Source organism: Geotrypetes seraphini, chromosome 1 (assembly GCF_902459505.1).
Source record: "Geotrypetes seraphini chromosome 1, aGeoSer1.1, whole genome shotgun sequence".
Classification (NCBI taxonomy): Eukaryota; Metazoa; Chordata; class Amphibia; order Gymnophiona; family Dermophiidae; genus Geotrypetes; species Geotrypetes seraphini.
In genome coordinates, this window is record NC_047084.1 from 408,101,293 (window position 1) to 408,128,613 (window position 27,321).

The following is a 27,321-nucleotide window of genomic DNA, read 5'->3' on the forward strand; positions in this document are numbered from 1 at the left end:
TGGCGGGCAGCACAGCTGCCATGCATATCCCCAGCCTGTTCATGGCCTTGACACAGTGAAGGATGGGCGCTGTCTGCTTGCATGGGCATGGAGAGCTCGTATCCGGCCTCCTGCAAGCAGGAAATGTGTCCAGGAAGGGTGGGCGGGCGCGCTCGAAGCATGCAGGGACTGAGCGGCAATGGTGGGCGGGGCAGGAGCTTGAGGAGCCCCCCAGAGCTGGCTCAGGGCCCTAATTGTGTGTACCTGTTGCGGGGACCAGGACTAGCTGAATTACGGGTCGCAGTTACTGAAGCTTTTTTGTCTCATTCTTTGTGGGCTGGGACGGACCCAGAGAAAGTTGATCAGCCCAGATGCATTGCAGGAAAGATAACATTAACTAGAAGAAAGGGAGCAATAGCGCGCTGCATTGCGTGGCTAGCCTGGAACTTCCTCTCCGACGTCAGAATTGACATCGGGGAGAAGGCTTCTAGGCTGGTGCTCGGACTTTCCTTTCTTGTGGTTGTTGCTGCTGCGGGTGGGGAAGCAGGGAGAGAGTCCATTCTCCCACAATCGCCTGTCCCATTTCCCCCCCACATAGCTTCAGGACGCCGTCTCTGAAAACGGGACATTTCGGCGTCCCAAAACTGTACATGGGGACAACAGGACAGGGGATCTGAAAAAGGGACGATCCCGTTCAAAACGGAACATATGGTCACCTTAAGTATTGAGCACCAGAAATCCCAACCATAAACATAAAAGAAGCCATCAACAGTAAAAGTTAAAACAAGGATTTCCACCTCAGGATTTATTACTTTGGTCTATTATTCTTTCAAAGTGCTGTTTCTCTTGTACCTGCCAGGTAAAAACTATTGGTAAGGTGTTCTCCCAACTGATTCAATTTTTCACTGTATAGCTCAACCTAAAGCCAACTCTGCACTCTGCAAAACTTAAAATAGCAACAAAGCAACGTGCTAACTACTACCACTTATACAGTCAAACCTTGGTTTGCGAGTAACGCGGTTTTCGAGTGTTTTGCAAGGCGAGCAAAATACTCTTGCAAATCGTGCCTCGCAAACCGAGCATTGACTCGATTTGTGAGCCCCCCCACCCACCTGTGAAAACTGGCATTGCCCGCCTGCCCAAACCCTTATCTCGGAGAAAGCGGGAGCCAGAAGGCCTTGAGCATGCGCAGATGCTCAAGGCCCAGCCCAGCAGAGATCAGCGGCAAAAGGCAGGCTCTTCCGACACCAGCACCTGTGGGTTGGTGCTGTGTGCCGGTGCCAGATCGCAGTAAGGGTTTGGGAATGGGTGGGCGATGCCGGTTCTTGGGTGGGGGGCTCGTGGGCAGGCAATGCCGGTTCTCGGGGGTGGGGTGGAAACACACCAGTGGCCCAAGGGGTATGTGTGTGTGGGGGTGTTTTGGGGATGAGAGTGGGGTGGAACAGCAGTGCCGGTGGCCTCTTGGGTGTCTGTTTTTGGAATGTGGAACCAATCAAGCGAGTTTCCCTTACTTCCTATGGGGAAACTCGCTTTGGTTTACGAGCATGCTTTTGGAACGAAATATGCTCGCAAACCAAGGTTCCACTGTATATTATAATCGTGCTCACGCACGGGTTAGTAGATTACAGCTCCCCAGACCCGCCCCAAAGGCTTTGGGTAGCACGGATGTGTTTCTTTTTTCCTATTATGGTTTCCTTGTTTTAAGGTTAGGAGATAACGTAGAAAGCAAAATTTGTAAACATAAGTCAAATTTTCACGATCATCGCTTAGTAAATAATATCTGTGATATTGAGGTTTGGCGCACAGGAAGTATTGACCCTTCTACTTGTAACTGTGTGCTTTTTTTAACGAAATAGGGGCGGAGCTTAGTTCGTGAAATAACTTTATCACTCCACTTATCGCTGTCAGTTTTATCCTTATTTATATTAGGTCCTTTTGCGCTTGTTTCGGGGATTTTTTTTTTTTTTTTTAAGTTCTGTCTTTCTTCCTTATAGAATAAGCTCTCGTCATGCTGTGTGTCAGGAATTTCCTGCACGGGAAGGGAATTGTGCGCGCTGCGGCCACGGCTGCAGCGCGAACTCAGGTGAGTCAGTGGAACTGTTTGCGTTTCTCCAAGGGCTCCTGGGCGGGTTCTCAAATGGAACTCGGAGTTTCAGCGCGCACTTTTGGCGACTCGCATGCTACGCGGCCTAAGAAGCAGCCAGGTTGCTAGGACAGCTCGGCTAAGTTACCCAGTTCCAGTTTGGAGATTTGACGCCAGGCCTGGATTTCTGAACCTTATCTTGATGTATTATGGGACTTCGCCCTCATCTGCGCAAGCCTTGTACACTTTAAAATCATAAGTGTTCAAGGCTTGTGCAGATGAGGACAGGGTTTGCAGGGATGGGGTCAAATTTGGAAGTCTGGCACTGTGGAAATTATTTGGCATCTCTGCAGCTGCCATTGGAAAAAATGGGGTCATTTTATGCTGGCCCAAGTGTTAATAAGGCATTGGGCACAGCTGTTTTTGCTACATCAGCCTTCGGTAGCGGTACAAGGGTCCTGGCTGTAAGAACTGGTGCTGCCCTGACTTGTGGAGAAGGTCCAGAGTCTGGACTCTAGACATCTGTGTGCCACATGTCTACGTAGAAATGTTCTCTCTCCCGCTTTCACACACACATAAGTGCCCCTACTAGGAGCAGCAGAACAGTTTGGAGAGGTCAAACAAACTGATCGCTAGCCTTGCCCCAAATTCTTTTGATAAGCAAGATAGTAAATCCCATAATAAACTTGGGATAATACTGGTGGGGCTTTGGCCTGTGGTCCACCCCATTCCTCTCTCTCTCTAAACCAGTGTTCTCAAACTCGCAGCCTGGGGGCCACATGCGGCCCTACAGGTACTATTTTGAGCTCCTCATATGTTATTATAATCACAAAGTAAAATAAAACAGTTTCTTGATTATATGTCTCTTTAGCGATAAATTACAATATTATTGTTAAGACTTAGCCAAAAGGAAAGATTTATAAACTATAAAGAGTTTTAATTCATGTAAAATTGTCATTTCTTTAATAAGACATTAACTATTTTTTCTGAGGCCCTCCAAGTACCTACAAATCCAAAATGTGGCCCTGCAAAGGGTTTGAGACCACTGCTCTAAACCATGTTTGCAGCTGTTTAAACTGCTGCTTCTTTCCTCCTCCCTGCTGAGATCAAGCCATGCCCCCCTCTGGTTTGCAATGCAGTCTTTTAATTCTTTATACAAGCTTAACCTCCACTTCAGGCATGCATGGCTCTGCAAACTTAAAACTGTGCCATATAGAAAACTAAATACTGTAGATACAAACTTGAATGTGTGCAGATCTTGTGGGTTAACAGGGGGAAACCTGCTGGATACATGCACACAGCTTCAGCAGCTAGCACAGCTTCTTGTGCACGTTTGAAAAAAAACAAAAGTTCCAGCACACATCTGCACCTGTTTTATATATAAATGTTAGCCTTGCAAAAATTTCTTTTTGCGGGACTGATGTTTATGCACTGAACAGCAGCTGCAGATGTAGACTTCTTTTAAAGTTGTACATAATTGTTCTGGCTGCAGAAAAAGATCAAAACATTTAAATCACAAAAGGCATGAAATCCTCTCAATCAACCATTCTACTTTGCCCTGGACCTTGCAAAAAAAGTTTTGTGGTGTTCACAGAAGCCACTGTTCATTGCAGCAAAATAATTAACAGCCTTGTTACAATTTCATTTTAATAGTGTGTGGCTCTGCGTACCACATTAATAATAATAATAATTTATTTTTTTGTATACCGCTATACCAAAAGTTCAAAGCGGTTCACAACAGAAAAGATACTAACAGCGGGATCTGGATAGACCCTGCTGTCTGCCTACATATATATATATATATATATTTACATAACCACCAGCCCACTTCTTTACCCCCTTCTTAATTCTCAAAAAAGACACTAATGAGTCATTTTGTTAGTACAATCAGCCGCAGCTCAGTTTATTAACCAAACACATAACAATCTTAACTTCATTAACATAATGAACATTATATAAACCAAACCTCCCGAGCTACAGAGTGTCTTAATTTATTCCCTCAACCCTGCCACCACAGCAAGAGTCAGAGGGGTGGCATGACCCTCATTCCTCTTTTCCCGGGTCACCTGACCCACCGGGCACGGCTCCCTGCCGTCCCAATGCTCATCATCTGATGAGCCTCCTGACCGTGTAGCTCGGGAATCCGCCTCCCCCCAAACTACTACAGCCACCCCCAACAGAGGATGGGAGGGCGGGAAAACCACCCTGGAGGACCTCAGGAGGAGTCGAGTCCTCCAAGGTGCAGGCTTTAACCACTCGTCCCGCGCCAGTCCACCAATGAATTTAAAACTATCTTCCTTGACAGGCTCTTCAGCCAATCCCTGCCTGTCTACTTCTGCCCTTCCCCCTAACTTCACTAACCCGCCTACCCCCAGCCGACGGGCAACACGAGGGCTCTACCAGCCCCGCGTTACTTTACGCCTGTCAACACGTGGTCTCGGGCTCCCATTAACAGCGGAATCTGGATAGACCCTGCTGTCTGCCTACATATATATATATATATATATTTACATAACCACCAGCCCACTTCTTTACCCCCTTCTTAATTCTCAAAAAAGACACTAATGAGTCATTTTGTTGGTACAATCAGCCGCAGCTCAGTTTATTAACCAAACACATAACAATCTTAACTTCATTAACATAATGAACATTGTATAAACTAAACCTCCCGAGCTACAGAGTGTCTTAATTTATTCCCTCAACCCTGCCATCACAGCAAGAGTCAGAGGGGTGGCATAACCCTCATGCCCCTTTTCCCGGGTCACCTGACCCACCGGGCACGGCTCCCTGCCGTCCCAACGCTCATCACCTGATGAGCCTCCTGACCCTGTAGCTCGGGAATCCGCCACAGGCCTGTAACCTTACAGGGCTCCCCCCCAATAAACCAAGCTGCGGCTACGCGCCCAACCCAAGAACCCTCTCACAACCGACGGAGAAATCGTCCAACAGGAGATCCCAACCAATATCGGATAGGTGTACTCTATCCCTATGATACAGACCCACACAAGTGACATCCACCCAGTCATGCAGGATCTGACCACCCCCAAGCTCCACCACCCATTTTCCAACCTGCTGATTAAACTTCCCCAGCCCCCTGGTCCAACGCCTAGATGCTAGACACCGAGGCCGGGGAATAACGTCCGACCAAACTACCCTAGCCCTAGGGAACCACTGAAACACTACCCGCAAGTCATCCTTGATCATGTTGATGAGCTGTCGACCAGACAAGTCATCGAAATCATTACCCCCCAAATGCAACAAGATGATGTCCGGATGACGCATACAACTTCGCTGATCCGCCAAAAAAGGCAACAGATGACGCCATCGCATGCCGCGTTGAACCCACCAGGACACGCGGACTCCGCGATGACCCAGCCCAAGATGACGTCCCCCTGGGCGGATAGCTGCTCGTTCATCGGCCCAATGAACAAACGAATGGCCCACAATCCAAACGGAATAACCTCTTCATCTGGCATCTGAAAAGCAAAACAACAAGCTCAGCATAGTACATCACCACACACCCGCCCACTCTGCATCACCCAAATTCTCCCCGCTCACTGGCCCCCATTCCCGTCCTCCGCCCCCGAGACTTCGCCAGGCCTAATATAACCCCGAAAAGCTCCAGAAACCCAGCGCCCGAGCCGTTGAATGCCAGTCTCCGGCAAGCCGGCTGCGCTAGCACTTGTCGCCGCCCCGATCCGGAAAGAGTGCGTCCCGAACTGCCCAGGCTCCATTCGGCATCTCGCCAAGACCCGCCGCAAAACAGCCAGGAATTGGAACCGAGACAAAGGAGCCCCATACGCATGTATAAACAGGACCGGAGACTCCCCACTACGCACCACCAAATAAGCTCCAAGCCACTCAACGGGACAAGAGACACACCCCTCAAAACGCCGCAGCAAGACCCACTGACCCCGACCCTCTTGGTCAGTTTTAGAACTAACCACATAAATATGGGCCGACCGAGAGCCCAAACTCACATGCTGCACTAATAACCCCCTACCCCTGGCCCCATCAGTGGTACTGACCAACAACTCGCCCACTTGAAACACACCAAAAAAGGCCAATGAATAGGCAACCCGAAACAAACAGGCCTCGAAAGGGGAACTAGCAACCTCCGGCAACATCTGAAGCAACCGCACCAGCAGCTCATGCCGAATCGGCAATCTAGTGTCCCCACTCCCCGGCACTGCTCTACCCATGGCCCGAATCAAACGCTGCAGCATGAAACTGGACGAAGGGCACGCCCAACCCAGAGCCTGGCAGAAAAAGGAAAAACCTGCCAAACGTCCACGCAACACCCCCCGCGAAACCCCAGCTCTGAAAGCGTCCAGCACAAAGTCCTCAAGGAAGGACTCGGCCACATCCCCCGGGGACCAACCTCTACCAGACAAAAAGAACGCTACTACCCGAAACCCAGCAGAATACCAGGACCATGTGGCAGGAGCTACTGACAGGCGGAGCATCTACCAAACTCCTTCACATCCAGGCGCCACAAATGCTCCGGCATCGCAGTACCTTCCTCCGCTGCCTCTGGCGCCAGCCGACGAAACTGCTGAAAATTGAAACGGGATAAAGCGTCAGCAATTCCATTCTGTAGCCCAGGTACATGACGCGCACTAATAAACAAGTTGAGCCGTAAGCAGCGCAACACCAACGCCCGCATCAGCCCATTAACAGCTAAACAGCGCGCAGCCTGTCTGTTAACCACTTCCACCACCCCCATGTTATCACACCAGAAAACAACTTTGCGATCACACAACAGGTCAGGCCACAAATCACAGGCAACTACCAAGGGGAATAACTCCAAAAGAGTGACATTTTTGGTAAGACCCTCCTCAACCCAATCCGCAGGCCACCGTTCAGCACACCAAGCACCCCTACAATACAGGCCAAAACCAACTCCACCCGCAGCATCAGAGTACAATTCTAAATCTCCATTAGACACTGCCGGCGCCTGCATAGGCAAGGTGCCGTTAAAATCCCGCAAAAAACATACCCACATACGGAGGTCCGCCCGCACACCTGCAGAGAGCCTCAAAAAATGCTTCTTGTCTCGCACCCCTGCTGTGGCCGCAGCCAAGCGGCGGGAAAAAGCTCTACCCATGGGCAAAACCCTACACGCGAAATTAAGAGAACCCAACAGCAACTGGACCGCCTGCAATGTAGTCTTTTGCGAAGACAACACGAGCTCAATAAAACCAAGCAATTGTTGAACCTTGGCCGCCGGCAGGCGCGTCACCAATGCCTCCGTATCCAACTCAATACCCAGAAACACCAGGGAGGACACCGGACCTTCCAACTTCTCCCGGGCCAAGGGGATACCAAAAACCTCCTTCAACCGAGCACAATCCCTAGAACCCCCAGCACCAATGAACAGAAAATCGTCCAAATAATGCACCACCGAATCCAAGCCCGCCTGCCGCACCACAACCCAATGCAAAAAAGAACTGAAGAGTTCGAAATAGGCGCAAGAGATGGAACAGCCCATAGGCAAACAACGGTCATAGAAATAAGCGCCATCAAAACGAAAACCGAGAAGAGGATAAGACCGCGGATGAATGGGTAACAAGCGAAAAGCAGATTCAATATCTACCTTCGCCAACAAAGCACCCCTACCAGCCCTCAGAATGAGCTGCAAGGCACAATCCACAGACGAATAACGCACAGAACACAGGTCACGTGGAATACCATCATTCACTGAGGCGCCTACCAGTCTCGACAGGTTGTGGATCAATCGAAACTTGCCCGGCTCTTTTTTAGGGATCACCGCCTTTGGCGATACCATCATCTCCGGGAAAGGGCGCTCACGAAAAGGCCCTGCAATCCGACCGAAGCTAAGTTCCTCCCTCAACTTACCACGAACCACCGCAGACAATTGAGAAACAGAAGCTGCATTGCGCACCCGCGTAACTGAAAGCTCACCCCGGAAAGGTATCTCAAAACCAAAAGAAAAACCACGCTCCAATATCCCCACCGCACGAACCTTGCCATAACGGCGCAACCATGGCCGCAAGGCCCCCACCCGGATAGGAGTGGGCAACCGCCCCGCCAAACCTTCATTTGCTCGCACCGGCCGGACCTCCTGCCGGACGTATGGGGCACTTGAGGGCGGAATGCGGCTGTCCACAGTGCGAACATACGTGTCGGAACCTACAGTCTGTGAATGGGCAGCTGGATTTGTTAAATTTCCAACAAAGGTCAGTTCCCCCTCCAACTCCTGTCCCCGCCCCCACCCCTGCCCTAAAGGGCCGACCACCTCCGCACTCCCCTGTGGGACGCGGCCACCTACCAGAGGTGCACTCGAAGGCTTGGCAGACATGAGTGTGAGCCACAAGTTAACATCTTGAGTGCCCCACGACATGTGATTATTCTCCTCCATTTTGTCTCTGAAAGCCTCGTCGTAGTTAAGCCACGACCAACCCCCAAAACGCTGATAAGCATCCAGCACAGAGTCAGCTTAAGCCAACAACAGACCATAGTCCCCAGGATGCGCACGCCCCTAAACACTAGCCAGCCGCAAAAAGGAACGCATCCAATTAAGGATGGACCGAGCGACCGGCAAATGCTTAGACTCGCTAGCCCCATGCTTTGATTTTTTTCCAGCCGCTTCTATGAACTCTGCCCTCCATAAGCTGAAATATGTCCAAACAGGAGCGACGCCGAATCTTACGCCCCTCCCGACTTCCGTTTTCTCTTCTTAGACTGTGACGCTGCACATGGCCCCGCAGCCCCAACGGAAGTCCTCCCACGCAATCCCAAACCGAATCCGGCGATCGCGATGGCTGACAACGCCTCCGCTTTTGACCGCCGCTCCGGCCTACCCCACTGCCACCAACCTGCTCGGACGGGTCCTCGACTAACGAGGAACCCGCCAACAGGGAGACCTCCGACTCCCGGCGAGCAGCCATGCCTAGTCCAGAATGAACGCAACCCGGGACAAACCATGCAGGAGGAAAAAACCGCCCTGGAGGACCTCAGGAAGAGTCGAGCCCTCCAGGGTGCCGGCTTTAACCACTCGTCCCGCGCCACTCCACCAATGAATTTAAAACTATCTTCCCTGACAGGCTCTTCAGCCAATCCCTGCCTGTCTACTTCTGCCCTTCCCCCTAACTTCATTAACCCGCCTACCCCCAGCCGACGGGCAACACGAGGGCTCTACCAGCCCCGCGTTACTTTACTCCCGTCGACACGTGGTCTCGGGCTCCCATATACAGTCAATGTATATAAAGTACATAATAACACAGTCGATAAAAGAATACATCAATTAAAAAGCAAGAAGAAGTTAAAACAGTATCACAACTAAAATGTAAACATGTCAAACAGGCGTGTCTTTAGTGATTTTCTAAAATCAAAATAAGAAGTAGCCTCAGGTATGTTCAGTTTAGCGGCCTGGAATGATAAAATTCTATCAAAAAACTTCTTATATTGACATGACTTTAGAGAAGGGTAATTAAATAGATTTATTCTACGTGTACTCTAATTAGAATAGTTCAAAGAAAACTGAGAGGCAAGGTAATCTGGTAGCATCCCGAAAACTGCTTTGTAACAAATGCAAGAAAACTTAAACAGAACTCTGGACTCCACTGGCACTTACGGTATATACTCAAAGTCAAGACCCCCATTTTTCCCCCCAAAAGGAGAAAAAATGGTTGACTTGAATATAAGACGGGGGCTTAATATTCAAGTGCCATGCCCTGCCAGGATCTGTAACCACTGTCCCCTACCTCACGCCCTCCCCTCTAGGCTCTGCACCCAGCCCCCCTCCCTGTAAAGTTCTGAACCCAGCCCCCTTCCCTAGCAGGCTCTGAACCCAGCCCCCTCACTACTTGCCAGACTCTGCACCCTGTCACCCCTCCCTGCCAGGCTCTGCACCATGTCGCACCTTCCTGCCCTGCATCCTCTTCCTCCTTTGGTGGTCTAATGCTAGGCTAGGACAGGAGGGATCCCTCCTGTCCCGGCTGATACTAACAATTTTTTTACCACTTCCTTCTGTGTATCTTTTCTCACATCCCTGGCGGTCCAGCAGTGTATGGGCAGAAGCACACTTTCTGCACTCCTGCCCTGCGCCCCTCCTTCCGGGCTCGCGGCTAGCGGCACACAGACACACAGGAGAAAACTTCTCGAGCTACCGCCCGGCCCTGCACCGCTCGCTGAATGGACTCATGAGAACTGACAGCAGTCATTCAGGGAGTGGCGCAGGGCTGGACGGGAGCTCGAGAAGCTCGCTTCTGCGTGCTACAAGATTGGAAGGAGGGGTGCAGGGCAGGAATGGAGAAAGTTTGCTCCTGCCCATATACCGCTGGATCGCCAGGGATGTGAGAAAAGTTACGCGAGGGGTAAAAAAATTTAGTTTCGGCCGGGATGGGAGGGATCCCTCCAGTCCCGGTCTATCAAAGGCCTGCATCAAGTCGAAACCCCCCATTTTTGGCCCCCAAATCTCATCCTATATTCAAGAATATATGGTAGTTCCTGTCTATATTGTGTGTACCTGTAACATATGCATACTCCTGTGATAGCAACTGTGAGCCTAACTGCGCAGTTTTCTGCATTGGCTCCTCAGTTAAGTAGAAAGAGCCCATCCCATCTCTCCTCCCAGCTCATTGTAGCTGATCTGGGTGCTGCCCATAGGTTTCCAGTTCCACTATTATATTTAGTGGGGGGGGGGGGGGCACTGTCCTCTTAAATTCCATCAATGGCCTCAAGTAAAGCAGTATAATTCTGGGAAAGGGTAGATATAATTTTCTTTACTGCCATATGTCTTTCATGTCCTTGAAAAGATAAGGTGAAAAGGCAGAGATCAACAGGTGTGTGGCATTGCAGACTAAGAAGTAAACTGATCCCTTTGCCATCTGTTTCTGTTTATGACAAGGCAATGCATTGCTTGTCTGCTATGAGGATTGACACCAGTAAATGGGAAAGGCCATCTATATGGGGACAATTTTCAAATAGCCTGCATTGTTGAGAAGTTGAAAAGAAAAAAAAGGCAGTTTTTAATTGATGTTTATCTGTAGCATGATAGTTCTCATTATCTATATAATAAAACCGTAGGCGGCGCATGCGCAGTCTTATCAGCGTGCTTCCATGATCCGTATGTCCGTGGCCGCCAAGACTGCAGCATGCCCCGCGCTTACTACGGCCCCACGCGCAGCTCAGTTCGGCACGGCGGTTTCCCCAGATAGGGGAAGTCGAAAAACTCACTCCCGACGCGCAGCTGAGTTCGGCACGGCGATTTCCCCGGTTTCCCCAGATAGGGGAAGCCGAACTGCTCACTCCCGTCTCAGCGGCCTGCACATCGACGATTCAACCCCCTCCCCCCCCCCCCGGGGCTGCCTAAAGAAACAAAGTTTCACGGTGCTTGGCCCGCCAAACAATTCCTGCTGTTGCCGAAATTTGCCCCACCGTTCCTTCCCTTCCTCCATCAGGTCAGTTCAACTCCGCCTATGTTAAAAGGAGCTGCTTTGAAATTGGAGCCCTGCCGCCACCGTAACACGTTCCTCTCTGCCAAGGCAGAGGGGAAAGTGCTACGGCAGTGGCAGGCCTCCGATTTCGACGTGGCTCCTTTTAACATTGGTGGATTCACTGCACCTGATGGAGGGAGGGAAAGAAAGGTGGTTGTGCGGCGCGGGAAGGGGGCGGCAAGGGACTAAGTTGGCCGGTAGTGCTGTTTTTCCATGAAGGAGGAACACGTGAAAAGAAAACAAAATAAAGAAAACGTTGGCCCCCGCCGAAGAAGTGGAATGTGGAGGAGGGGCGCGAGGAGCCGGAGAGCTGTATGTAAGTGTGCGCGCGCGCGTGTGTATAGCCAAGGAGGAAGTGCAGCAGGAGCAAGGAGGTGGGGAGAGTGGATTTCCCCTACTTGGATGTCAGTAAAAGCTTTGGTCCTGTGATCCTCACTCTTTTCCTGGGGCTACTGCTGGACAGAGGGGGAGCAGGACATAAAGGAGAAGAGCTACTGCTGGACAGGGGGAGGAGGGAATGGGAGGGGTGCTGCTGGACAGGGGGAGATAAAAGGAGAAGGGCTACTGCTATATGGGGGGAGCAGGGAAAGGGGGAGAGGTGTTGCTGGACAGGGAGGAGGTAAAAATAAGGGAGAAGGGCTGCTAGCACCCGTTAATGTAACGGGCTAAACAACTAGTATCCATATAATCCACTAATATCACAGCAGTATCTCCCTAGTGAGTGAGTGCTCATTATATCCATAAAATATCTTTCCAGTGCAATAGGGATGGTATGCTGAACCAAGGGTCTTGCATCTGCTCCTGTGAGTTCATTGTAGGAGATACTGATCAGTTTTCAGTACCTCCTCCTTCTCCCTGCTGTCCCCAGTCAGTCAATAAGCCTGCAGGATCAACTTTGATCTGCTTGGTCTTTTGGGGGTTTCAAGTATTTTTTGCAGTTTTTCATGATATTTTGTGTTCCTGTTCAGCTCCAGTAACTGCCTAGCCTGCGTGAGAGGAGCAGACTTCGATCTGCAGCTGACAAGTGGATCCTGCACAGCCAGGCTACTTAAACTGTGGAACTTGGGGGTTTCCCCTGCTGTTTGATGACTCCCTGACTAGATCAGGAGTGCTAGCGCAGGCTGTATGGGCACCAATTGCATTTCTGTTATGTCCCTTTTGGATTCCATATGCTAGGTCAGGGGTGCCCACACTTTCTTTGCTTGTGAGCTACTTTTAAAATAACCAAGTCAAAATGATCTACTAACAATAAAATTTTTAAAAACACAAATCACACTGTACGCCGAGAAAATGTTAATTATCATTTATATTGGGGTTATTTTTCAAAAAGGTCAAGGCAGATGACTTTAAAGTATGCAATGTCACCTCAGTAACAACTATACAAAAATAGACAAATATATCCCCTTCCCTTTTACTAAACTGCAATAGCGGTTTTAGGCACAGGGAGCTGCGCTGAATGACCAGCGCTGCCGACGCTCATAGCCTCCCTACGCTAAAAACTGCTATCGTGGTTAGTAAGAGGGAGCCATAGTGCAAAATATAGACAGCAGATATAAATTCAAACACATTTTGATCACTAAATTTAAAATAAAATCATTTTTCCTACCTTTGCTGTCTGGTGATTTCATGAGTCTTTGGTTGCACTTCCTTCTTCTGACTGTAAATCCAATATTTCTTTCTTTCTGCCTTTCTTTCTTTCTGCCTCCAGACCTCATTCCATTCCCCAACCAACATCTCTCTCTGTCCCTCCATGAGTCCAACTTTTTTTTCCTCTCTCCACGCCCTTTTGTTGAATTTTCACAATGACAAATACACTAGATAGCCAAATCCCCACCTCAAAACATAAACAGTCATACTGGTACTCTTCAATATAAGCAATACTATCCAACCCAAAATTTCCCCCTCCCTCTCTTTCTTTCTCCATGCCCCCCCTTTCTTTCTCTGTGTCTCCCTGCCCCCCTTTCTTTATTTCTCTCTCCTTGCCTCCCTTTCTTTCTGTTTCTCTCTCCCTGCTTCCCCCCAAGCCACCGTCTCCACCGATTTCTCCCTGCTTCCCTGACACCAGGCCAGGCGTGTACAAGCGCTGGGCCCACAGCCTTTCCCCTCGATGTCAATTCTGACGTCGGAGAGGAAGTTCCGGGCCAGCCAGGCAGTGATTGGCTGGCCCAGAACTTCTCCAACGTCAGAATTGACGTGGGGGGAAATAAGGCTGTGTGCCCGGCGCTTGTACGCACCTGGCCTGGTGTCAGGGAAGCAGGGAGAACAGAATGCAAAGGCATCGCGAGTCTATTGCGGGATGGGCTCCGCGATCGACTCACATTGCCTTTGCAATCTACTGGTTGATCGCGATCGACCTTTTGGGCACCCCTGCGCTAGGTGTTCAATCCCAACCCACAGTCTGGATATTGCAGGAATTTACATCTTTTCAGAACACATGGTGCACCCCCCCCCCCAGTGGTAAAATCAGTTTCAATTTCTGCAAGCAGTCTGGGCAGAAGTCTTTTGCTGTTGCTCTACTTCTGTTACTTATTTTTTAGATTAAAGTTTGCTTTACAGAGAAACTAAGGTGGATCTGTGAAGCCAGCCTGCTGTGTGCCAACCTCTTTAAGCGCCACAACAAGTTGATACTTATTGATATATAGCCTAAATAGATCTCAGAATCACCTTTTGGGGATCACAGATTCCTCACCCCAAAATTGTACGGTGATAAATATCTATCATCGATCAAAAACCTCCATCCTATCCTCCTGCCCCGATAGTGTCGGGGAGGTCGTGGGTGCCGCGGGGCAAGAGGGCTTGGGCTCCCTCTTGCCCTGATCTTCATCGAGGATTTGGGGGTGCCGCAGGGCAGGAGGGCTTGGGCTCCCTCCTGCCCCAATAGTGTCGGGGAGGTCGGTGCTGCGGGGCAGGAGGGCTTGGGCTCCCTCTTGCCCCAAACATAGTCGGGATGCCGCGGGCCAGGAGGGCTTGGGCTCTCTCCTGCCTGGATCATTGTAAGGGGGGGGGGGGATTCTGTAACTGGTGTTGTTTTTGACAGACACCGGTTACAGAATCCAGCTTTTAGGCGAAGGAAGCTGGTCAGCGATTGGCTGGCCCGGAATTTTATCTTCGACGTCAGAATTGACGTTGGAGGGAGTCTTGTGGGCTGGCTGTATGCATCGTGTGATTCGCTGCACGCACCATGGCTCATCCCTGCGTGCTGTTGCTGCTGGGGGGGGTGTGAAGCATGTTGGCTCCGGCTTGGTGGCAGGGTCAGCTTTGGGGGTGGAGGGTGGTACAGGGAGGCAGGGAAGGATCCCTGCCAACGGCGGCTTCTGTGGAGGGCAGGCAGGGATTCCCGGTGGGAGGCAGGGCGGGATCCATGGTGGCAGCTAGGCTGTGTACCCCCAAAAGGCAGTCCGTGTACCCCCAAGGGTACGCATACCAAGTGTTGATGAGAAGCACTCTATAGAGGCAGAGTGAAAAATCCAGCGTGGATTCCTTCTGCAACCATGTGACTAAAGGGAAATAACCCTTCTGTCTAGACCAGTGGTTCCCAAACCTGTCCTGGGGGCTCCCCAGCCAGTCAGGTTTTCAGGGTATCCACAGTGACTATTCATGAGAGACATCTGCATGCAAATCTCTGCCATGAATATTCATTGTGGATATCCTGAAAACCTGACTGGCTGGGGAGCCCCCAGGACATGTTTGGGAACCACTGGTCTAGAATGTCTCATCCTGTCTACTGAAAAAGAGCTTACCAGGGTAAGTACATAATCTTTTTTTTATATGGGGCACCTATGTCAAAAACAAATGGTTGTGTGCATAGAAACACAGGGCTTGTAAAGAATTTGCATGTTTTCCCCACTTGTTAAAAAAATTATTAATTATTATTATTAATAAAAATAATCTTATTTCATGGTTTGTTATTTAAATCTTTTTTTCAGGTATTTTGGTTTGCCACAGGACCACGTCAAGAAGATGCTAAATTCTATGAGTTTCGAACTTATGCTGTTAAGCCAAAAAGGATGCAGGAGTTCTTGAAGTTATGCAATGAACATATTCATCTTCGCATAGCTCATTCTGAGTTAATTGGCTTCTGGACCATGGAGCTTGGTGGTCTGAATAAGGTTTTACATATTTGGAAATATGGTACGAATAGTGTTATTTCCTTGTTCTGAGGCTGATTTGCATACAGCCAGTGTGTACCTGCATGTTGTTTCTTGGCTGTTTCTATAGTCGTCATTAGCTATAAAAAGAGTGAAAAGTTTAAGAAGCAAATTGTCTAGAAAAGAAGACAGTGATTGTTATTGCTATGGCAAGGCTCACATAGTACCTTCTGCATCATCGCTCTTGATATGATTTGCTCTGATGGAGACTGCATAGAACTGTATCAAATAAAATATTTTACTATTCAGACGAATGCAAATAATAAAAGTTAAAAGGACATGGATTTGATATACAATCAAAGTAGGAGTGGGGTGGAGTGGCCTAGTGGTTAGAACTGCTGCCTCAGCATCCTGAGGTTGTGAGTTCAATCCCAGACTGCTCCCTGTGACTCTGGGCAAGTCACTTAACCCTTCATTGCCCCAGGAACCAGACTTAGATTGTGAGCCTGCCAGAACAGATAGGGAACATACTTAAGAGTACCTGCTTACTACTCAATGTGTTTTAAATCGCTTTGTGTAAATCTCTTCATGAAAAAGGCAGTTCTGATGCAAAAGGTACATAAATTTTGACCAGTGGGTTATTTCCTCTCTAACTGCGAGTTGTGTAGAAGACATCATCTACCATTTTTGGCACCACCTCATTCCTCGCTGGACTGTGTTGAAGCTCCTCAGTCTTCTACACATGAGTTAGAAGATGTCTTTCTGCTTTACTCTGAGTGAACTTTATCTGGATTTGGAGGCTTTTCAGTGCTCAAGATGTCCCCAGCAGTTCTGGGGCAGCTCTGCCTGGGAGAAGACACAGAAGTCTGTAGCTAACAGGGCAACCCTTTTACTGGGACCCTGTTTAGCCAGCCTGCATTAACAACTGTAGAGCTCAGGGTCCATTCACCTAGTAGCGTGGCTCACTCCTGGTCATTCTGGAGCTTGAGTACAGGCTGTTTGGCCCTATTGCAGTCCAGTGGGCTTTAGCGGGTGCCAACTGTGTACCCCTCTCTCTGACGACACATGTGGAGCTATGGGGGTTTGAGGTCTCGGCTTGACTGGCAGCCCAAAGATTTCAGCATTTTGATATTTCTACATTGTCTGAGGCAGAAGTCTTTTCCATAATCCAGCTGCAATATAAGCTGAAACAGGCACAGCACCAGCACAGAACAGAATAGTGAGTACAGGCTATTATAGCCTTTGGGAGAATCAGAGAGGGTCTGAAAATTGTTGTTTTGGAGGTTGCTAGGGATTGGTTTAGGGTCCCCCACCTCCAAGACCCTCTTTCCTGAATTTTTTGAGCATTAATATTACTCTCCTGGGCTGTTTTCACCTCTATACCTCAAAAACTTGATTTTCTTAAAATCAGTAGAATGGACTCAGGCTGTTTTACCGCTGATGAATGCCAGATTTGTACTGGATGGCCGACTGAGGAGCGTCTGTGTTCCATGTGCCACGGGGCATGTGAGGGGGTGGGAGCGATAGGCTTATCTCCCTCTAGGGCTGGGGAGTCGCAGATAGCTCATGTTTCAGGGGGAAAAATCCCTCCCAGAGCCCTCAGATAGTGATGTAGAAACTTGGCTAAAGGACCTAGATAGCCCGGAACTACCCCACCTCTGCTCTCAAGGGTGCAACATATTGCAATTCCTTAGGAAGCACAAGCATGGAGGTGGCCTAGCAATAATATACAAAGTTTCAAGTTTCAAGTTTTAATAAAATTTTGATTAATCGCTTTATCTAGATTCAAAGCGATATACATCATAATAAAATTACATTGTTAAAATTCTTACTATAATAGATAAAACAAACTAGACTTACAAAAGCTCTTACATCATCACTGAGCTAGACTTAGCAGCCCACCCAGATCTAAAATACATTGCTTGCAATCTCGAAGACACGCCCAACTCTGCGCTCAACAAAATTGAAATCCTACTAATCTACAGACCGCCCAACTCCCAATCAAGCTCTATCCCCAAAATGAGTGAAATAATAATGAACCTAGCATGCCAGTACACTAAACTACTCATCCTCGGAGACATCAACCTCCCTCTTGAATCTACCGAAAAAAAAGATGTCTTCAAAAGCACTACTTGAAGATTGTGACATCACGATCATACCCTCAGATCCCACCCATGAGAAAGGACATACCCTAGACATACTAGCATCAACCCCTGCCAACCTTACAACTAACGCCAAATGGACCCCAACACCATGGACAGACCACTACCTACTAAACTTCTGCTTAAACTTCGCAACTGAGAACCAGAACAACAAGGCCACAAAGGAAGTGAAACTCATGTGAGGAAAGACCAAACCAGATCTTTTTTGGAACCTAGCTGAGAATACTCTAACCCCTCCTTCAGACTGCAGTACAACTATGCTAATGTGCTGGAACCAAGCCATTACCAACGCATTGGACACATTCACCCCCCCCCTCCACCCTTGAAAAACGAAACCATAACTCCGCCTGGTTCACCGAATCTCTGAGATCAGATAAACAACTATGCAGGCGTTTGGAAAGAAAATGGTGAAAAAGTGGAACACTAGAACATAGAACACAATGGCGAGAGGTAATAAGCAAATACAAAACCAACATATCGGAGGCCAAAAAGAACTACTATGCCAGCAAACTAGGCACCAAAACGCTAGATAACAAGAAACTATTTCACCTAGTGCGATATCTCACAACCCCACCGGCTCGGCAACCCAACAAAATCAGTGCTCAAGATCTAGCAGACTTCTTTCTCAACAAAATCAAAACTGTACAATCGGAGGTAGCCAAATCAATCTCCACCGAGACACACATTCTCAGTACATCTCAACACACTCCTGAACCCACCAAAGCAGACCAAATCTGGACCTCATTCTCCAATCTGTCCATTCCTGACACAAAAAAACTACTATCCAAACTATCCATGCGCTGCAGCTACCTAGACAACTGTCCCTCTTACCTTCTCACTGCTGCTCCTGGACAAATCACCACCTGGATCACCAACCTACTCAATAACTCCCTAAACCAAGGCCACTTGCCAAAGATAATGGGAAAGATTGCCCTCACCCCGATACCCAAATCACCAAAGGCAGATCTCTCTTTGGCTTCAAATTATAGACCTATCGCCGACATACCCATTGTCACAAAAATCATTGAGACCCATGTAAGTAAACAACTCACAATTTCCATGGAGCAACACTCATGCCTCCACCCATCCTAATTCGGATTCCGTCAACAACACATCACAGAGCTTCTCCTCCTCACCTTAATCACAAAAACCAAACAACTGCTCAGCACAGGACGCCAAGCAATACTCCTCCAATTTGATATTTCAGCAGCCTTCAACTCATTGACCACCATTTACTACTAACAAAACTATCAGAAATAGGCATAACAGGCACAGTGCTAAAATGGTTCTCAGATTTCCTAAAAACAGAGAATATATCGTCAATAAGAGCGGAGAGACCTCCAACCCCTGGAAAGCCTTCTGTGGTGTGCCACAAGGCTCCCCACTCTCCCCCATCCTATTCATTCTCTTCATGAGCTCTCTAGGTAACATCAAATTCGAAGACAAAAGCATAATGTCATACACAGATGACATTTTTCTCCTTATTCCCATAACCAAAAATCAATCGGACTTACCCAACAAAATCTCACACAATATAGAAAAAATCCAAAATTGAGCAACAACCAACAAACTGAAACTAAACACAACTAAAACCAAAGTTCTATACTTCCACACGGCCCAGCAAACGGCACCTATAAGCATCACCCTTCGATCAGGCGAAACCCTCTCCATAGATGAGTCCTCCAAAATTCTAGGTAGCATACTAGACTTCACTCTAACCATGGAACCTCATATATCTAGTCTCCGAAAGAAATCCCTCTACACCCTGAGACAATTAAGACTAATCAGACCTTGCTTTCACCAATACCACTTTGCCTTAATTGTACAACTGATGATCCTACCACAACTGGACTACTGTAACTCCATCTACATAAGAATCAACACTGCTCTAATTCACAAACTGCAACTCATCCAAAACACTGCTGTAAGACTTATCTTCAACCTGAGAAAATACGTCTCGGTCACAACCTTCATCAAACAAATGCACTGGCTACCCATCCCATCACAAATAACATTCAAAATATCTTGCATCATTCACCGCATACTTTATGGAAACTCTGCGGCTCCACTCATCCAGCTCTTCTCAATAGCATGGTCTACTTCCTGCAGAACCCTCAACAGGATGCTACTAAATCTCCCATCCACTAAAGATCTTCACTATAAACGAGTTTTCCACTCCATGCTTACCTTTCTAGGAGTCAAAACTTGGAATGGCCTTAAAGAAAGGACCAGGCACCGAGGGTCCAATTTGTAGATCAGACCTGCAATCAAGAGAGGTCTGCTGTTTGCCAGGGGCCAGGATCCGAGATGTAACCGCTTGCCTGGACAGACTCATCAAGCCCCGTGACCACTTCCCCATGATTCTCATCCACGTCGGAACCAACGACACCGCCAGGAGCACCCCAGAGAGCATACCTGAAGACTTCAGAGCCCTGGGTGAGAAGCTGAGGAGGATGGAGGTGGTCTTCTCGATCCTCCCAGTAAGGGGCAAGGGCAGTGCCAGGGAGGATCGCATCTAGAGGGCAAACGACTGGCTGCAGGGATGGTGCAAGGAGATGAACTTTGGGTTCTTGCACCATGGAGAGGCATTGCAAGGACTACAGGGACCAGACGGGTTACACCTGACCAGAAGAGGGAAGAACGTCCTTGGACACCGTCTAGCCCGCCTACTACACAGGGCTTTAAACTAGGTAAGTTGGGGGAGGGTACGGGCACAAACAACCTACCTGGCGAGCTAAGCTGCCAATACTTTTTTGAGACTAAGGTAAGTAAACACCGATCTGGGTCAGGAGAGAGTATACACACTTTCGAGTCTGGGGTTGGCTCACATTATAATTCTGGGTCACATTGTAATTCTGGGTCTAAGGGGAGTGCACATTGTAATTCTGGGTGTAAGGGGAGTACACATTGTAATTCTGGGTCTAGGGGGAGTACACATTGTAATTCTGGGTCTAGAGGGAGTGCACATTGTAATTCTGGGTCCAGCGAGAGAACACACATTGCAAATTGTACTAAAGGAGTTCAAATAACAATAACATAAGTGAAATTTCGGCCATTAATGGAAAACTTGATCAAGTTCATCATTGGCTAGATAGAAACAGACTGGCCCTCAATATCAAAAAAACCAATGTTATGCTATTTCCTTGGAAGGATAGTTTTCCTCTTGTTTCTCCAATTTCAATTCATAACTCTCCCCTACAATTAGTTAAAAATACAAAAATTTTAGGGGTAATCTTTGATAATAAACTTAATTATCATGATCATATCAGTAACATTGTGAAAACTACCTTTTATAGGTTACGTAAAATCCGTTCCATCTCTAAATTTCTCTGTCCCAAAGCACTTACTATATTGATTCACTCTTTGGTGATGTCTAAAATTGATTATTGCAATTCTTTATTCAAAGGAATTGCATTATATGAAATAAAACGACTACAAATTATACAAAATACAGCTATAAAATTAATAACTAAGTCTAAAAAATTTGATCATGTAACACCTCTCCTCAAAAAGGCTCATTGGCTCCCTGTTATTCATAGAATCACTTATAAGTTATGCATAATTATTTTTAAAACTCTGAACAATAAGACCCCTGCATTTTTATTTAGGTTACTTATTCCATATTCTGCAAAGAGAATTCTACGATCTAGCGAACAAAATCTGCTATCTATTCCTTCATTAAAAATTATTAATACGAGGAGACAATTTATTTTTTCATGTACAGCACCGCAGACTTGGAACGCCCTCCCTATTTTTTTACGGGAGGAGAAAGAGTTTGGAAAATTTAAAACTGAGTTAAAAACCTTCCTTTTTAAAGATGCCTTTATAACATAATTTTATTATTGGAGTATCATATTTTACTTTGTTATACCTGTGTTACCTATTTCCCTTTTGTATTTTCCCTCAATGTTTCTTCTTTACTTTATGAATTGTATTTCATCCCTCCTTACCCTATGTTTAGTAATGTTAAAATTAAGAGTAATTTACCATTATTTAAGTATTTGTACGTATTGTATTGTCCTCTAATAATTGTAAATTTTAAAGTGTACATCGCTTAGAATGTTTGATTAAGCGATTGATCAAGTCACCTAATAAACTTGAAACTTGAAGTAGCCCAAGCGGGAATACCCCCACAGGGTACACACATTTCCGAGTCTGGGATAGGAACACACTGTAGTTCTGGGTCTGGGGAGTCCGGGATAAGTGCACGTTGTAACTCTGGGTCTAGGGAAAGTACAAAACATGCGAATAATGCTAAAGGTGTCCAAGTAGCTCAAGCGGGAACATCCCCACTGAGACGTAACAAACATACAACATGGAGGGCTATGTACGTAAACGCCCACAGTCTGGGAAACAATATCCTGGAATTAGAAACAGAAATGAGGAATGCCGACCTGGATGTGGTGGCGATATCTGAGACCTGGCTCACGGGTGGGACAGGGAGGGCAAAATGGGAGGAGGTGTTGCATTATATACTAAAAATGACATTAAGGTCACTAGAATCACAGATGTCCACTACACTGGGGAATCCCTTTGGGTAAATTTGGCCAGAGGGAAGGACAAATGCCTGTATCTTGGCGTAATATACAGACCCCCAAGACAACAGGATGACCTAGATATGGAATTATTCGGAGATATAGAGAATATCACCTTGCGTGGGGACACAGTATTGTTAAGTGACTTCAACATGCCTGATGTGGATTGGGACACGCTTTCCTCTGCTTCCAGCAGCAGCAGGAGGCTATTAAACTCTATGAAGGGAGCAAGACTCAGGCAGCTGTTGTTGGAACCAACAAGGGATCAGGTAATACTGGACCTGATACTTTCCAATGGAGAAAGTGTCACAGAGGTCTCGGTGGGCGACACATTGGCCTCCAGTGACCACAACATGGTATGGTTCAATCTCAGGAAAGGTTTCACTAAATCTACCACACTGACCAAGGTCCTCAAATTCAAGGACATAAACTTCAAAGAAATGGGAGACTTCGTTCACCGGGCGCTACAAAGCCAAGCAGAAACCGATAACGTGGAAGAAATGTGGTCGACTTTGAAAGCCACCATACAAGAAGCAACAAACTGCTATGTTAAATCAGTAAGTAAACGGCGAAGGAACAATAAGCCACAGTAGTTCTCTGCGGAGATTTCGGACCTCATCAAGGAGAAGAAAAAAGCATTCATCTCTTACAAACAATCAGGGAAACAGGACTCTAGGGAAGTCTATCTGGCCAAGTCAAAAGCCGTCAAAACAGCAGTTAGGGAGGCCAAATTCCGCATGGAGGAGTCTCTAGCGAAGAACATCCAGAAAGGAGATAAATCCTTCTTCAGGTATATCAGTGACAGAAATAAGAACTCAGGCAGGATAGTACGTCTTAGGAAACCAGATGGAGACTATGTAGAAGCGGACTCGGAAAAAGCCCAATTGTTAAATGAATACTTCTGCTCAGTCTTCACCCGCGATGCGCCAGGACTCGGCCCTCAGCTACAGACAAGGGTTGACGCAGATGACCTGTTTAGTAATTTCGAGTTTACACCCAGCGGTGTCTACTGCGAGCTGTCAAAGCTTAAGGTTAACAAGGCAATGGGGCCTGACAACCTACACCCCAGGGTGCTCAGGGAGTTGTGTGATGTCTTGGCGGAACCGCTATCCGCGCTCTTCAATCTCTCCCATAGTACGGGTAACGTCCCGTTGGACTGAAAGACGGCTAACGTCATTCCACTCCACAAGAAAGGCTCCAAGATGGAGGCAGCAAACTACAGACCGGTGAGTCTCGCATCAATAGTGTGCAAACTAATGGAAACTCTAATCAAACGCCAATTGGATACGATCCTGAATGAGGAGAATCTACAGGATCCCCATCAACATGGATTTACTAAGGGGAGATCCTGCCAATCCAACCTGATCAGCTTCTTTGACTGGGTGACGAGGAAGTTGGGGAGTCCCTGGACATCGTATACCTGGACTTCAGTAAAGCATTCGATAGCGTACCACACCGCAGGTTGCTGAGCAAGATGAGTTCTATAGGATTGGGCAACACATTGACGAAATGGGTTGGGAACTGGCTTGGAGGTAGGCTTCAGAGGGTAGTGGTGAACGGCACCCCCTCTGAAATGACGGAGGTAATCAGTGAAGTGCCGCAGGGCTCGGTCCTGGGCCCGATCCTATTCAACATCTTTATAAGAGACTTGACAGAAGGGCTGCGAGGTAAAATAACATTATTCGCCGATGATGCCAAACTAAGCAATGTAGTGGGTGAAAGCACAACAGACATAAATTCAATGTCCGACAACATGATGCACGACCTACTCCTACTGGAGCGCTGGTCTAGGTCTTGGCAACTCAGCTTCAATGCCAAAAAATGCAAAGTCATGCACCTGGTCAGCCAAAATCCATGCAAGACTTACACCCTTAATGGCGAGATCCTAACAAGAACTGAAGCAGAACGAGACTTAGGGGTGATCGTCAGTGAGAACATGAAGACTGCCATCGGAGGTGACCAGTGGAGTGCTGCAGGGCTCGGTCCTGGGTCCACTCCTATTCAACATATTCATAGGGGATCTGACTCAAGGGCTTCAAGGTAAAATAACACTATTCGCCGATGATGCCAAACTATGTAATATAGTAAGTGAATGCAGTTTACAGAATTATATGGCGCAGGACCTGCTTACATTGGAAAGTTGGTCCTCAACCTGGCAGCTAGGCTTCAGTGTTAAGAAATGTAAGGTCATGCACCTCGGAAGCGGAAATCCATGCAGGACGTACTTCTTGAACGGAGAAACTTTAACTAGGACTTCAGCAGAACGAGATTTAGGAGTAATCATCAGTGCAGACATGAAAACTGCCAATCAAGTGGAGAAGGCTTCATCTAAGGCAAAGCAGATATTGGGTTGTATCAATAGAAGTTTCGTCAGCCGAAAGCCTGAAGTCATAATGCCGTTGTACAGGGCCATGGTGAGACCTCATCTGGAGTACTGTGTGCAATTCTGGAGGCCACATTACAGTAAAGATGTGCGCAGAATTGAATCGGTTCAGCGGACGGCCACCAGGATGATCTCGGGGCTCAAGGGTCTCTCGTACGAAGAGAGACTGAACAAATTGCAGCTCTACACTCTCGAGGAACGTAGGGAGAGGGGAGACATGATCGAAACATTTAAGTACCTCACAGGACGTGTCGAAGTGGAAGATGATATTTTCTTTCTCAAGGGACCCTCGGTCACAAGAGGGCACCCGCTCAAACTCAGGGGTGGAAAATTTCATGGCAACACCAGAAAGTATTTCTTCACAGAGAGAGTGGTTGATCATTGGAACAGACAGCGTGCCAGACTTTAAGAATAAATGGGATACCCATGTGGGATCCCTACGAGGGTCAAGATAAGGAAATTGTGTCATTAGGGCATAGACAGGGGGTAGGTAAGCAGAGTGGGCAGACTTGATGGACTGTAGCCCTTTTCTGCCGTCATCTTCTATGTTTCTCTGTTAATCAAGTGGAGCAAGCTTCATCCAAGGCAAGGCAAATCATAGGTTCCATACGCAGGAGTTTCGTCAGCTGTAAGCCTGAAGTCATTATGCCATTGTATAGATCCATGGTGAGGCCCCACCTGAAATACTGTGTGCAATTCTGGAGGCAGCATTACCGTAAGGATGTGCTGAGACTGGAGTTGGTCCAGAGAATGGCCACCAGGATGGTCTCGGGACTCAAGGATCTCCCGTACGAGGAACGGCTGGATAAGTTGCAGCTGTACTCACTTGAGGAGCGCAGAGAGAGGGGTGACATGATCGAGACATTCAAGTATCTCATGGGCCGCATCGAGGTGGAAGAAGATATCTTCTTTTTCAAGGGTCCCGCGGCAACAAGGGGGCATCTGTGGAAAATCAGGGGCAGGAAACTGTACAGGGCCATGGTGAGACCTCATCTGGAATACTATGTGCAATTCTGGAGGCCACATTACAGTAAAGATGTGCGCAGAATTGAATTGGTTCAGCGGACGGCGACCAGGATGATCTCGGGGTTCAAAGGTCTCTCGTACAAAGAGAGACTGAACAAATTGCAGCTCTACACTCTCGAGGAACGTAGGGAGAGGGGAGACATGATTGAAACATTTAAGTACCTCACAGGACGTATCGAAGTGGAAAATGATATTTTCTTTCTCAAGGGACCCTCGGCCACAAGAGGGCCCCCGCTCAAACTCAGGGGCGGAAAATTTCATGGCGACATCAGAAAGTATTTCTTCACAGAGAGAGTGGTTGATCATTGGAACAAGCTTCCAGTGCAGGTGATCGAGGCAGACAGCGTGCCAGACTTTAAGAATAAATGGGATACCCATATGGGATCTCTATGAGGGTCAAGATAAGGAAATTGGGTCATTAGGGCATAGACAGGGGGTGGGTAAGCAGAGTGGGCAGACTTGATGGGCTGTAGCCCTTCTATGTTTCTATGACCTTAACTCTCCTTATCCCAAAACAATAGAATTCTATCTAGCTCAGCTGATAAGATAGATAATTCCTTATTCTCACCTCTTTAAGGTTATGTCCCCTCAGAACAGGGAGATGGAATTTGTCCGTTTCCTTTGGCACAGCAGATGTGAAAATTCCTTCGAGTTAGATAGGGCAGTTTGTCACTGTAGCAAGCTTTAAGATATATCTCTGCTAAAGTTCCTTATGTGATGTATAAACCAGATCTGTTTCAAAAGCAGTTCTTTGTTTTCACCCTCATCCAAGAGCTAAGTCACGAGAGGTACTTATCAGTTTTTAATTATTAGAAGGTGTGTGAAGAGAAACCTATGCGAAGATCAAAGCTTCCTTATATCCTAGCATAGACTACCATTAATTAGACCTCTTCTACTTAATTTCACCAGATGACCTCCCTTGGACCAATCCAGAAACAACCCCAATTAATAGCCTTTATGTGTATGTTCGTGCACCGGCTTTGAGAGAGAGGCGCCTCAGTAGATAAGAGACACATACCGATTCTAGCAGCTCACACCTCCTCCAACTTTCTCAGGAGCTGAGGAGGGCAGATGTCCTTGACTGAAGAAATACATAGTTCTTGTAAACAAGCCCAGAATGCACCTGGCAGGCAGCAGAGGTGGTTTATGCTTCTTGACATCAGTGAGAGGTGTGAGGAAGGAAGGAATCACCCTTACAGGACAGGGACACAGAAGAGAGATGCTGGATGAAAGGATAGTTGAGAAAAGGAGAGATGGTGGATCTTTGGATGGTGGGGTCCATTGCTGCAGCTGTGGGGGGAAGGAGATGAAAAAAAGGAAAGATGCCAGACCTCCGGGGGAGGAAAGAGAAACAGAAGGGGAGGACAGAGATGGAAGATGGATGGTTAGCAAGAAGAAAGAAGGAGCGCCTGGTCAGAAGACAACCAGAGCCTGGGACCAACATGATTTGAAAAATGACCAGACAACAAAGGGTAGGAAAAATAATTTTATTTTCTGTTTTGTGATTACAATATGTCAGATTTGAAGTGTGTATCCTTCCAGAGTTACTGTTAGACTGCGAACGTGAGCTAGGATTTAACAGAGAGGAAAAGTATTTTTTGTTT

The 27,321-nt window shown here is 47.5% G+C and overlaps 1 protein-coding gene across 2 annotated transcripts in view; it reads left to right on the forward strand.

The window, feature by feature from the left end:
* The first annotated feature begins 1,617 nt into the window (after positions 1 to 1,617).
* Positions 1,618 to 27,321, forward strand: part of NIPSNAP3A (nipsnap homolog 3A) — an 86,240-nt gene continuing 60,536 nt past the window's right edge. Inside the window, exons 1-3 of one of the 2 annotated variants that reach the window (XM_033918371.1) lie at positions 1,618 to 1,684; positions 1,974 to 2,062; positions 15,450 to 15,654. In XM_033918371.1, coding sequence (XP_033774262.1) covers positions 1,988 to 2,062; positions 15,450 to 15,654 — 280 coding nt within the window. In that variant the 5' untranslated portion in view covers positions 1,618 to 1,684; positions 1,974 to 1,987. Of the gene's footprint in view, positions 1,685 to 1,725; positions 2,063 to 15,449; positions 15,655 to 27,321 lie in introns of those variants that run through there. The other variant, XM_033918361.1, reaches the window with a different exon arrangement.